Source organism: Trachymyrmex septentrionalis, unplaced genomic scaffold (assembly GCF_001594115.1).
Source record: "Trachymyrmex septentrionalis isolate Tsep2-gDNA-1 unplaced genomic scaffold, Tsep1.0 scaffold53, whole genome shotgun sequence".
In the NCBI taxonomy this organism is placed as follows: domain Eukaryota; kingdom Metazoa; phylum Arthropoda; class Insecta; order Hymenoptera; family Formicidae; genus Trachymyrmex; species Trachymyrmex septentrionalis.
In genome coordinates this window covers 3,628,486-3,640,982 of record NW_017305705.1, presented here as the reverse complement: position 1 = coordinate 3,640,982, position 12,497 = coordinate 3,628,486, and the positions used below count along the sequence as shown (strand labels likewise).

The window sequence follows — 12,497 nt, the reverse complement described above, 5'->3', positions numbered from 1 at the left end:
AATAGTTGCTTCATGCGAGGCAATACGTAACACACCTGGTACCTTTGAGCGTGTACAACAATCTTTGAGAAGAAGGCTCGATGAATGTATCATGGCGCAAGGAGGATATTTTTATCTAATTGTAATAACAATTCATCTAATTGTTTTATTTCATCAGAAGAATTGTGTGTGAAGCCTGTTTTTCAGTTTTTGACTAATTTTTGACCAGTTCAAGCTGTATTTCTTTCAAATAAACAGATTATTATTACACATTTAAATTTTTTTATTTCGGAAACTAAGTCGTTTAAGACATGTTTATATGGACTTTTTTACTTGAAATAAACCAAAGAATCGCTCTGTTGAGTATGGCAACATACTTAACTAACATCCTGTATATACGTATTATATATTATATATATACAGAGCGTCAAAATTACGACTTAAAATACTACCGTAAGAAAGTTCTCAGAAAATTAATTTAAAAAATTATTTAAAAATTTTTATTTTAAACACTAATTTTTTAGATAATGAATTTAGATATGGTCAATTATAAACTACGTTTAGATGGCCACCTGTCCACGTACGAGTTGCTCATGCGATAGTACTAGTGAATGCTGGTAAGCTTCAGCGCACTCACAGATGACCGTGTAAACCTACTATATCAGAAAATATTGCTTAAAATAAAGATTTACAAACAATACTTTTATTTAATTTTTCGAAAACTTTTTTGCTATAATATTTTAAGTCACGAATTTTGGGACATCTTGTATATAAATATATACATATACACATATTATGTATATGTATATATATATATATATGTATGTATGTACATATGTATAATATAGTAAAATACATATAAAATATTGACTGATAAAAAATTACAGCAAGTTTGATAAAAAACTCTTTCTTTAGAATATGCTTTTTGCTTTGTTGTAAATAGTTGTAAATAGGGATACACCGAAAAATATTCGGTATTATCCGGTACTTTGTTTACTACCTGCTTGGATATCATTAATATCCAGCTGAAATTTTATATTAAAAGTTTACGTCATTGATGCAGAATTCTATTCTTTTAAACTGAACTTCTTTCACAGTTCATCGCTTTCTTCTTTTCGTTTTCACTTTTAGGAGATAAAGAAAATTATTATCATTATTTTTCATTATTATCACACTTTGTTTTCCTTTTTTTAGAATTTTCGGAAATTTATACGCATATCCAAGAAAATATCCGACCGGATATCGGATATCCGATGTCACATTCCTTTCGGATATCCGGTAATTTTTCGATCCGTATATCCCTATTTACAATCCTTGTTTACTCATTCAACAATATAAAGTTAAAAACTCAATAAATCTGTTTTCACCAAGATTTTCACTTTTACACTGCATTAGTGTGTTTAATCAGCAGATTAAATAAATTCAATTTTTCTATTTTAATAAGGTGGTGGTTGATGTTGATAGGAATGTTGCGGTGGTTGACTCAAGTGCCTCTGTAAATGCGTTACAAGTTGAGGCGTTGGTTGTTGGCCACCAGCAGCACCTTGTTGCTGTTGTTGTTGCTGTTGTGCAGCCTGCTGCTGCTGAGCTTGTTGTTGCTGCTGCTGCATTGCCAACATCTGTTGCCTCATACGCTGATTTATCGCTTGTTGCTATGTAAAGATAATTAGTAACAACATTTCGCAAATTCTTTATAAATATTGCGCTTCTGCAATATATCTTATGATGATGTCATAATATGATATATAATATCGCAGACCATACCTGTTGGAATTGTTGATTTTGCTGCAAGCTGACATTGGCCGTACCTACACCCGTTACGCCTACCGCACCCGGTTTTCCAGCGGATTGTCGGTACGGAGGAGCAGGTTGGTTCTGAACACCTGCGCCCATTGGTCCCATTGCGTTCATCGTTACATTTGGCGCCTAAATAACAAGATATATTTTCTAGCACATCATTAAATTTTACAAAATGTAATTATTATGGGCTTTCTACAATAAGCCATACTGTAAGAAATAAGCGACAACAATAGAAAAATATTAGGGCGCTCCGGGATTTGAATCAAAGCCTGGTCTCCTCCATATTGATAGATAGAGGATCCGTTCTGCCACCGAGCCACACAATCCCACACTGATAGCTTCTCTGCTGTGTCTATTTCCTCTAAATTTCTTGCAATTATCTAAGCTTTAAATCTTAAGTCGTAAGAAATTGACTAATTATAGTCGATTAATCTTCTCATATTTGATTGTGATTGGTCCATTTCTTACAGCTTAAGACTTAAAACTTTGATAATGACTTATTGTAGAAAGCCCATTATGCTTATGTCATTATATTCTAAAAATAATGTCATTATCCTAAACATAAAAAGTATCATTAGGAAGCTATAGAATTAATACATCGGTTCAATTGAATGTGATCTATTTGTATGTTATATTGTATGTTATGTTGCATTGTTTAAAATAGGTCTCTTCTTTGTGATTGATTTAGTATACACTTGTTATATTTAAAATGAATAAATACAGATATATACTTATTTGAAGTTTAGTAAAAGCTCGTAAAAGCGAGATAAAACATTTTAGTGTAATTCAAATACAACGATAAAAATTGAAGAACAGATCTAAAATTGCAAATGAATAGAATTGAGTTATTTATTTTATGTCATTATAATGTTTAAAACATATAAAATATAATGTTGAAACATACCTGTAAATATGGCGGCCTTGCAGCACTAGGCTGCATTCTTTGTTGTGGCATATATTCCTGTCCCCTTTGTGGACCCATCATTTGCTGCTGATTAGGGAACATCATACTTTGTTGTTGATTCAAGATTCCTTGTTGTTGCTGCTGCTGCTGCTGCTGCTGCTGCTGCTGTTGAAGCAACTGTTGCTGCTGCTGCTGCTGTGTTTGCTGCGACGTCTGTTGCTGTTGCTGTTGTTGCTGCTGCATCATTTGTTGTCCGCCATATCCCGCATAATTTTGATTCATACCTATAGAGAAAAATTAATCCAAGTACGCTTAAAAATTATACAAACATTGATTATTGTATCTAATAAGACATTAGCATTTAATGCATCAGATCTGTTCTTTATTCCTGCACTACTTAAACTGATACACACAGTGCAATAAGTTGAAGCGAAACAAACGTATATCAGTTCAAATAGTGTTGAAATAAAGAAGAACAGACCTATTATAGCTAGGTTATTCCACCTTTAGGTCCAGTTTCACAACTCATGGTTAATTCTTAACCGAGGTTCAATTTGTTTCTCATCTCTTTCTAATTCTAGAATTGGAAAGATATAATGAATAAGTTGAACCTCGGTTAAGAGTTAACCGCGAGTTGTGAAACTGGACTTAAAAGAATAATCTAGCCATAATAGGTCTGTTCTTCTAAAATGCTAAAAATAGTAGATCGCTCGAAATTCAAAATAAAATTAAATAACGATTAAGACAGATTAAGGCTTCTTTCTGCTAAACACAATTCTTGACTAATAACATCCTGAGATCTTTTTCTTAATTTATACCTTGTTGAATTCCAGCATATATTCCTTGTTGTTGCTGTTGTTGCTGCTGCTGTTGCTGTTGCTGTGCTGCAAACATGCCTTGTTGTGGATTTATGCCAGGTGCTCCATGCTGCGCTCTCAATTGTTGCCTGATAAATTGCCTCTGCATTCCTTGGAATGCGCCTGGTCCGGCAACTGGTGTAGCGGTTGGTGGTTGTTGTTGCGAGCCCATGAATTGATTGGATGGTAATCGTAAGCGCAACATATTCGACAAAGCTTGTTTAGATTGATTATTCATCCCTGGTCTCTCATAGCGCGGTCCACCGACCGGTGTAGGCGGTAACTGTTGACTGTATCCATATTGCTGTGCGGGTGTGTGAGTTTGCTGATTACTGTACCATTGCTGTTGGGGTTGTGGAGGTTGCCCAGTAAACATTCCGGGCTGTTGCGCAACAGGAGCTTGTTGATTACCAAATGCCATTTGTTGCAATTGAGATGGTGGTTGCTGTTAATAATGAAAGGAAAGAAGGATAATGTAAAGATAACTTTTTTAGTTTTTGTTTGATAACTTTTGTAGTATAATATTATCGCGTGTAATTAAACTTACTTGCATCTGCTGCGATATAGGTGTCGTAGGTGTAGCGGCACCTTTTGCTCGCCTGTTATGTCGTTTATTTTTCATGGCTTTTCCTTTACCATTAGTATTTACATTACCAACTCCGGTGCTACCGACACTTCCACCGACTCGACCTGGTGAATCAATACTCATTGGAGTGTCAGCTTTGCCAGGTTCTGATTCTTTCTTGTCTGGCTCCAGATCTTCCGGTGGTAATGGAGGTGGATCTAAATAATGGCTGGCTGGACGAATTTGACTGTGCGTATGATATCGCAACAGTTTATGCGCATTTTGATATGTAAGCGGTTTGCGTTCCAATCGAACAGCTCTAAACCAAGCCCAGGAAAGTGGCGCAGGATTTTTATGACCTTCTAAGAGTTCCCATGCCGATACTCTTTGAGAATCACATACTTGCAATCCCTAATTTTAAGTATAACACATTATACACTTTAAATATGTTAACATTATGGCTGCGTTCCGTTTCGCGCATGATATATTATTTTATTTTTCTTTAATAATTCGGTGAACAAGGATAAAATGATATATCATGCGCAGCATGCGTGAACCGGAACGCACCTTATGTCTTTTTGTAATAATAAAAAGAAATATTTCTATAAGTAGAAAGAAATCGATTGTACCAAAATAAACCGAAATGTACCTGTTTCTTATCGATGCTGTCGAATCCAGCGATCTTATTACCTTTAGTATCAGTCAAACATCCAACAGGTTCGCATGTAATAACTTCCATAGTCAACTTCGGTAACGGTAGAAGTTGTCTTACAAAGCGAATGCTCGAAGAATTTCTATCACCTAATTCTTTTTTCAATTTTTTCATTAGGTTTTGATAGTGTTTTTTATTTTCATCTTTCTCGGACTGCGAATCTGATACTAACGTGGAGTGAATCAGTGTTGCTAGCATATCTATAACGGTTGTAAATAATTCTGCATTATTATTCAAGTCTATAACACCGTAGCTGACCAATTGAACTAGTAGAATCGCCCAGTCCGTCGTAGCAGTCGTATTTCTTTGTATTGTATCAAACACACCTCCGACGAGACTGAATCTTAACTGCAAAGCGTCTTGTAATACTTCTCTAGTTTTAGGGTCTTCGGAACCAATATGTTTCTCTTCTTTACTGGTATTTAAAAATTGTGAAAGTTGTGAATGTAGAGATGTCAATAAGCCTTCTCTTTGATCATCCTGACCTTTCAAGCATGTTAATACAAGTGATAAAAATGGTTGATGATTAAACAGTGAAGGCGATTTAGATCTACCTCTCTCGCGTCCTGCTGTTTTCGACCAATTGCCTGATTCTAATACCTGTCCTGCCACTTTTAAAACTCTGCCTTGTACTGCACTCGGCAACTTGGAGACTAATGGAGCAACTAACCATATAGAACCTGACTTTTTATCAGATTTATTACTTAAGGTATTGTTCAATTGAAAAACATCAATTGCAGCTTTTGCAACTGTGTCTAACCATTGAGAAAGTTCACTGGAGCTTGGCGTGAATTGCTTGTACATAAGCTGTAAATCTAACCAAGACATTCTTAGACTCCATTGTTCCAAATTTTCTAAAATATTCGTAATATGTGTTTTTTGATCGATAAAAGCTTCGGTTGGCGTTTCAGGGTAGCAAATCATATGTAATAATTTTTGAGCTTGTCGTGGCGTCAACATATTATCTAACAACATATCTTGATGACAAAGCTCTTCCGGATTTTGTAAGCATCTTTCCAACACCCATTCCTGACTGCAGATCTGACGCAAAACATGATGAGCAAAATCAGAAAATCCCTTGACATTTTCAGTTGTCATGCCGACGCTACTACTGGACGAAGACATTGCTAGATCAAGACCAAGATCATCGCCACCTCCTAAAATATCGCTGGTTCCCAAAATATGACTGATTGATAGTTCACCGGGCCCACTACTGCTCACTCCAACTCCGACTCCAACACTGGCCGGGCCACCTCCTTTAGTGGAATGGCTCAAAGGTATATCAATTTTCTTCGGAGGCTGCTTAGCGGCTGTAGCATCTCCCACAACTAATATGGCCTTTAGAACCGCGAGTACTGGTCCTACTCTTATATTATTGTGTGCAGCTGCTAATAAGTGCCTATCGCAACTCAATTTTATGCTGTAACCTCTTGAATTTCCACTTGGAAGCGGATGAGGACTCGTACTGACCGAATATAAAGCCGGCTGCGGACATTCGACAGTTTTGAAGAGTCTCAGTAATAAGTGGCAAGTTAAACGTGCACCTGCTTCGACTTCGATATCAATATCTCCGCGACCGTCGTTACAAGTTTTCACCAATGATGGTAATGCTATATGCACAACGAAATCTTCTAAAGAGAAACAATGCCTTGCTGTAAACATAATAAGTTATAAATTATTAGATTAATAGATATTACAATACATATTTTAATAAATGTAAAACGTTTTTCCGCTTACCAATTAAAATCGATGTAAATATAGCTAAAGAATTGTGTATACTTAAATCTTGTACATCAACTTGATTTAACACATCGATATAAAATGCAGAACTATTGGAAGAGCAACAAAGTGCCATAAGTACTCCCAACCATTCGGCATTTAGAGCATTGCAACAAGCAGTTAATTCTGCGCAAGTTATAGCAATATCGTTTAATTTATCGTTATCAGTTTCACTACAAACTGCAACAATTGCATTACAAACGAAACTATAACGATTGGCTGGTGTCTCATTCAACTGTCTCGCCCATTGTGGTTCAATTTTTCCACCTCTTCGTGGACTAGTGAAGACATCCACCATAAACTGCGAATTATAAACGTGACTCGAAGGTGTTGGCTGCAATGTGCTATAGAGAGCAGCACGAATTTTCGGATATGCATTACTAAATGCTTCTACTCCGTGTGATTTTGTTTTCAAAAGAGAACACGTTGAATATAAGTCATATAAATGCGCTAATACGCATCGTTCGGCAGAACTACAATCACTCGGATTTGATACATGTTTTACTACTTTGCAGAGTAAATCAAATACCGCTGTTGTCTGTTCGGGAGATACTATAACACAATAATTTTTGTATATAATGTATGTATAAGATCATTAAATGTATGTATGAAATAATATTAATACTTACATAACAAACAACAGTGATATCTCCTTAATACGCCGACTATATATAAACTTAGGTTTGTAGTATAACTTCGAACTAATTGACTGTTTCTAGCTGTCAATTGTGCCTCCACTTCTGGTAATTCTTTCAGAATTTGTATACATACGTCAATTAGACCATATATGTTTAATGCTAATTCCATTAGATCGAATAGAAAGGCTACATGCTCATGAACTGGTAAATAAGATGAACCAGCCAATGCAAATGTATTCAACATTTCTATCACTTGTGTTGCACATTGCCATGTTACAACGTGTTGATCAAAATAACTTAGATTTTGGAATTTCATAGTAACAGCTTCAAAATTAAATTCACTTCGAGAATGTTTCTTTACTTTGCCTCCTTCAGCAACATCAATACTGAATTTTTTCCCAAACAATTTACACACTTCTTTTGTCATTTTTTTAACAACATGTCTAGCCTCATCTCTGACACGTCCAACACCATAAAGCAATACGTGTCGCTGATTGCAATCATGCTGACTACATGTCTCGTCCTAAGAGATATATATATATATATACATATGTATATTTATATATAATCAATAAATTAAATGTTTATAAATTATGTATATTCATAATTTAGTAATATTAATATTGTAGCAAATGTATATAATCTATATCTAATAATTACAATAAAATATTTCGTAAGTATTATTATAAAAATAGGAGGATATATATCTACCATAGTTGACCTTAAAAATTCATTTAAATTTCATTTAATAGAAAAGTATATTTAAAAAATTACTTGTGGTAGCGGAAAATGAGTGGTGTACAATAAATGTCTGCTATGACTTGATGGCATTTTTGAATCGAGACTTTCATGACCTCCGTGACCAGTCAATGCATCCTCTTTGGGACTATCCGGTGCATCCATGCTATTTTGTTGATCTTCTTTAATATGTTGCAATATCTTATCTAAATCGTCATCAATTTTACTGTCATCATAATCCATAGTACGTCCATGATCCGATACTTCCAATTTAGTCGGCTTTAGATCTATACCCGGAAAAAGACTATCTTCATCGATTGGTTCTCTGTTGCTAGGTGTTCCGGGTTTGCTAGCAACTGGACCTAATTAAAATAAAGCAATTTCATAATTACATAGGCAAATTTGTCAAAATTTTTAGAATATTGTAATCAAGAAAGAATCATTCATAGAGAATGAAGCATTTAAGCCCGATTCCAATACAAAATTAACATTAATCTCGATTCAATTTACTCTATATCTTTTTCTAAGAATTAAAGATAAGTAGTTAGAAAAAGATGAACAGTAAATTAAATCGAGATTAAAGTTAATCTTATAATAAACAAATCTTAAAATTTGTATTTAAAATATTTTTACGACTTATTTTTAATATAATAATATGTTATAACGTCTCTTGCAAATAATTACATTAAATATACTTATAACACATCCTTTAAAATATAAATCCACATAATTCTCTGTCTCTCAATTATTTTTTATAAACTGTATTAAAATATTTAAATAATTTAAAATATTTAAAATATTTAAATAATTTTTACATAAATATATAAATATATATACCTTGTATAAGGTCACCTCTTGAAATAAGGGTACACATGTACGCATCATGTGAGAAAACATCATGCCTTATTAATTCTGAGAACAGATGAACTAAGTTTGTAAATTGAGCCTTAGATTGATTCGAAGTATTATCGAGTACCGGTGCGTCCATATCTAAGAATTTCATAAGCAACGGTTGAAAAATTGGAAGCACAGGTGGACTTCCATTACTACATGTGCTGTCTTTATCATCGTTATCATTAGTCTCGCCAGTAGCTTCACTCTGTCTTTTTTCGAGAAGTTTGGCAACCGCCATCGCCCTATGTTCTCCCCAACGTTCAGCACTCACAGCCCATTCACACAGAATTTCAACTACTGCTGAATCTTGTTGTGGATTATATTCCGTTTTTGTGTCACGTTCATTAGAATTATCTTTTGGAGGTGGTGTAAAGATTTTTGCATACAAGGTGTCAAGCGAATTAGAGGCGTCCATTTTATCAAAACTGTGCCGGTCAAGGGCATCCAATGCAGCTAATACTTTAGTAGTTGTTGTCCCAGCGCTGCTTTGCTGCCACTTGTCGCACGACCATCTTCCTTCTGCTGCCTGAGATCGAGCTCTTATATTTTCTTGTGCAATTCTTAGCTGTTTCATTGTAGGATTGCCAGAACTCGCGGGTGGACACGGCAAAGCTGCAGGAGGACATGGTAAATAATCTAAAGGTGATCCATTCAAAACTGATGGAGCCTTTCCCTCACCAACGCTATTCCAAACCAATGCTGTGGGACACTCTAATGTTATAACCTAAAATTCAATAAATTTTTTAATTATTTGATACAATAAATTTCTTCACATAATGCTATTAATTCTCATAACAAAAATATTAATTAATAATATACAATATAGAATAAGAGTGACTGTCATGTTACCTGTATTATAGTAGCTAAACTGTAAATTACATCTCTATGATGTGCACAAGTCAAATAATCATTAAAAGCAACTGTCAAGAGATTTAATGATCCTTGGACAGCAACAGTAGTATCCTTACTACCATTGACTTCATTCTTAGTAATGGACGGACTCTGTGGATTATTGTTGCTCTCAACATTATTGCACATATGTGCCAATTTACGACAGCATAAATATGCCAATCGTCTGGCTAATAATTCAGATTGTATAAACTCTTCTAAATATTGCAGAGCTAATGGTAATAAGAGCTTCAATATGCCATCTTCCGAGGGAGAAGATCTAATCTTATCCAGCAATTCAAGAATCCACTGTAGCAATTCTTGTCGATCCAATAAGCCTTCTTCAAACATATATTTAGCCAATTGTACGCAATAATGCCATTGTTTAAGTGCTAATTTATGCTCCTCATTCATTGTACTGCCTGTCACAGATTGGCTGCTCGAGGTAGGTGTGGATGGTTGATTATTTCCAGAGCCATTGCTTATGTTATTGCTTGAATTATTATTATTATTATTAACACTGTTATTGTTGCTGTTATTGTTGCTGCTGCTACTGCTGTTGCTGTTGCTGTTGCTGCTATTGTTTGTTCCAGTAATCCCATTGTTGTTGCAAGAATTGTTTGTCGTATTATTATTATTACTAGCAGCTACATGATTGCCCATATGATAGTACTCTTGCAATTTAGACAATTGATCTTTCAAAAATTTTATGAGAGTACCTGTCCATTCTGCCATAATAAAAACAACTATATTTTTAATATCCTTCAAAATAAAGATAAATTTTAATTATAATAAAGCAAACAATGTAATAAGAGTTTAATAAAAATACAACATATATTAATCTCCATAGCAAAAAACAATTATCGTAACAATCATGGTTATGTCATGGTGATGTCAGATACAAATGTCACTGCTTTATCACAAATATGATGTCACAGCAATCATGTCATGATGATGCACATTAATTTTTAACTTTCAGAAATATTTTTAATTTTAAAGATTTTGAGTCCAGCTAAAAGTCTCTTTCACCAATCCTGATTTACGCTGATTGATGGTTAACTCAATCACCACGATTGCCAATGTGAGAACCAAGTACATGTGTTATTTTGTTATGACAATCTCACAGTAACATCATATTTTCTTTCTATTGTGACTATTGTGATCTGACTCTTTGCTATGGAGGAATAATTTAAGTATAAATCTTGATATTACTTCTACATATGTTTCAATTGCATTAACAACAGTTTTTTTTTAATTAATTAACAGTTTGTGGTAACAAAAAATAAAATTAACTTACCTGTGGTTGGATCAGGCAGCTGACGCTTCTTTATCTTGGCTTCTGAGACCGCAACTGTATAAGCAGAACTAAGCTTGATAAACCAAGCAGCCCTCAGCATTGGTACTTGATATTCACAAAGCATCATAAAAATCTCTTCCTTTTTATTGAAGTTTGGAGCCTTTTTTGCGAGAGTGACTAGCGGCTTGCTGCCCGAAAGATCCTTGAACCATGCTTCAATGCCATTCTTTGTCCTTGCTGTTACTGGCCAAAAATTGTCCTTGGGATTGATCTGCTGTCTCTTCCTACCAGTGTCAGGCATCGTCGCAAGCTCTTCCTTCTTGGCGAGGATTGCATTGAAATATGCGCCAACTTTAGCAGCAGTGACATTATAATTTCTGCCTGTTCCAGATTCGTCTGTTAGTTGGGTCGTAGTTGCCATAAAGCCATGTTTCACATTTGTAAGTGAAAGCTCGTCTTCCTTTTGTTTTAACTCTTGAGGATAGACATCTGGGGGACCCAGCCTCGGCCTCTTCAGCGGCCTTTTCTCATACAATATTCCCATCATGGTACAATTAGACGCGAAAAGATACAGAGTCGTTAAATAATAAAAAATCGATTACGAGCATCGCCAAACATCAGCAATATGAACAGGCTATCCTGTGTATTAATTACAGAGTACGCGCAACGTCACGCAATGTCTATCTACTGACATCGCAGGTTTTAGTTATATTTCTGCGCATTATTACAATTATAACATTACATCGAGCCGCTGTCAATGTCACCGTATCATCGAGGCAGGATGTATCGTTGAAGTACATGTATACATGATAAAAGAATCAAAAGCGAGCAAACTGAAGCAAATGTATTTACATTGCACTGCTCATCTCTCTTCCAGAATATCTGCAAATACGCGCACGAACGTGGTGGTGACTTATTTCAAAAACTACAGATGTTTCAATCCGTTTTCAGCTAGTGTCTATGTACGATTTCAATCCACGTCAATTCACGTTAGACATGTTTATAGCCATTCAATAATTAAATATCGAATATTCAATATTTTACAGATCGATATCAAAATATCGAAAAAATTCAGGATAAAACATCAATTACATTTTTTAACTATTTACATTAATTTTTAATTTTCAGAAATATTTTTAACTTTAAAGATTTTGAGTCCAGCTAAAAGCCTCTCTCACCAACCCTGTTTAACGCTAATCGATGGTTAACTCAATCACCACGATTGCCAACGTGAGAAACCAAATACAGAAGAGTTATGTCTACTGCACATTGAACGCGATAACGCTTGCAGCGTGGCAAATTGAGACGCGATAACCAATAAACACATTAGAAGCTGTAAGCTTATTGGCTACCGCATCACATTTTGCGCGGCAAACGTTTCCGCGTTCAGTGTGCAAAGGGTGAATTGTCATTAGGGTGAAATCACACGTGCGAGTAGGACTGCGG

General features: G+C 35.1%; 1 protein-coding gene across 1 annotated transcript; it reads right to left on the bottom strand.

Annotated features, from left to right (window-relative positions):
- Positions 1–858: 858 nt before the first annotated feature.
- LOC108752052 (mediator of RNA polymerase II transcription subunit 12) lies at positions 859–12,043 on the bottom strand. Its single transcript, XM_018492650.1, has 12 exons — positions 11,052–12,043; positions 9,716–10,482; positions 8,810–9,590; positions 8,009–8,334; positions 7,226–7,757; positions 6,555–7,148; positions 4,755–6,469; positions 4,088–4,516; positions 3,502–3,985; positions 2,684–2,967; positions 1,744–1,905; positions 859–1,631 (listed from the first exon to the last, which is right to left on the bottom strand). Exons 1-12 carry the CDS (start codon positions 11,596–11,598, stop codon positions 1,416–1,418), a joined length of 6,837 nt encoding a protein of 2,278 aa, XP_018348152.1. The 5' UTR covers positions 11,599–12,043; the 3' UTR covers positions 859–1,415.
- Between the last annotated feature and the right edge of the window lie 454 nt (positions 12,044–12,497).

Excerpts from the sequence above, each read along its gene's own strand:
- LOC108752052 (XM_018492650.1), bottom strand. The coding sequence starts at position 11,598 with ATGATGGGAATATTGTATGAGAAAAGGCCGCTGAAGAGGCCGAGGCTG. Across the intron at positions 9,591-9,715 it reads GTTTAGCTACTATAATACAG|GTTATAACATTAGAGTGTCC; the intron begins GTAACATGACAG and ends ATTGAATTTTAG. Across the intron at positions 1,632-1,743 it reads AAAATCAACAATTCCAACAG|CAACAAGCGATAAATCAGCG; the intron begins GTATGGTCTGCG and ends ATCTTTACATAG.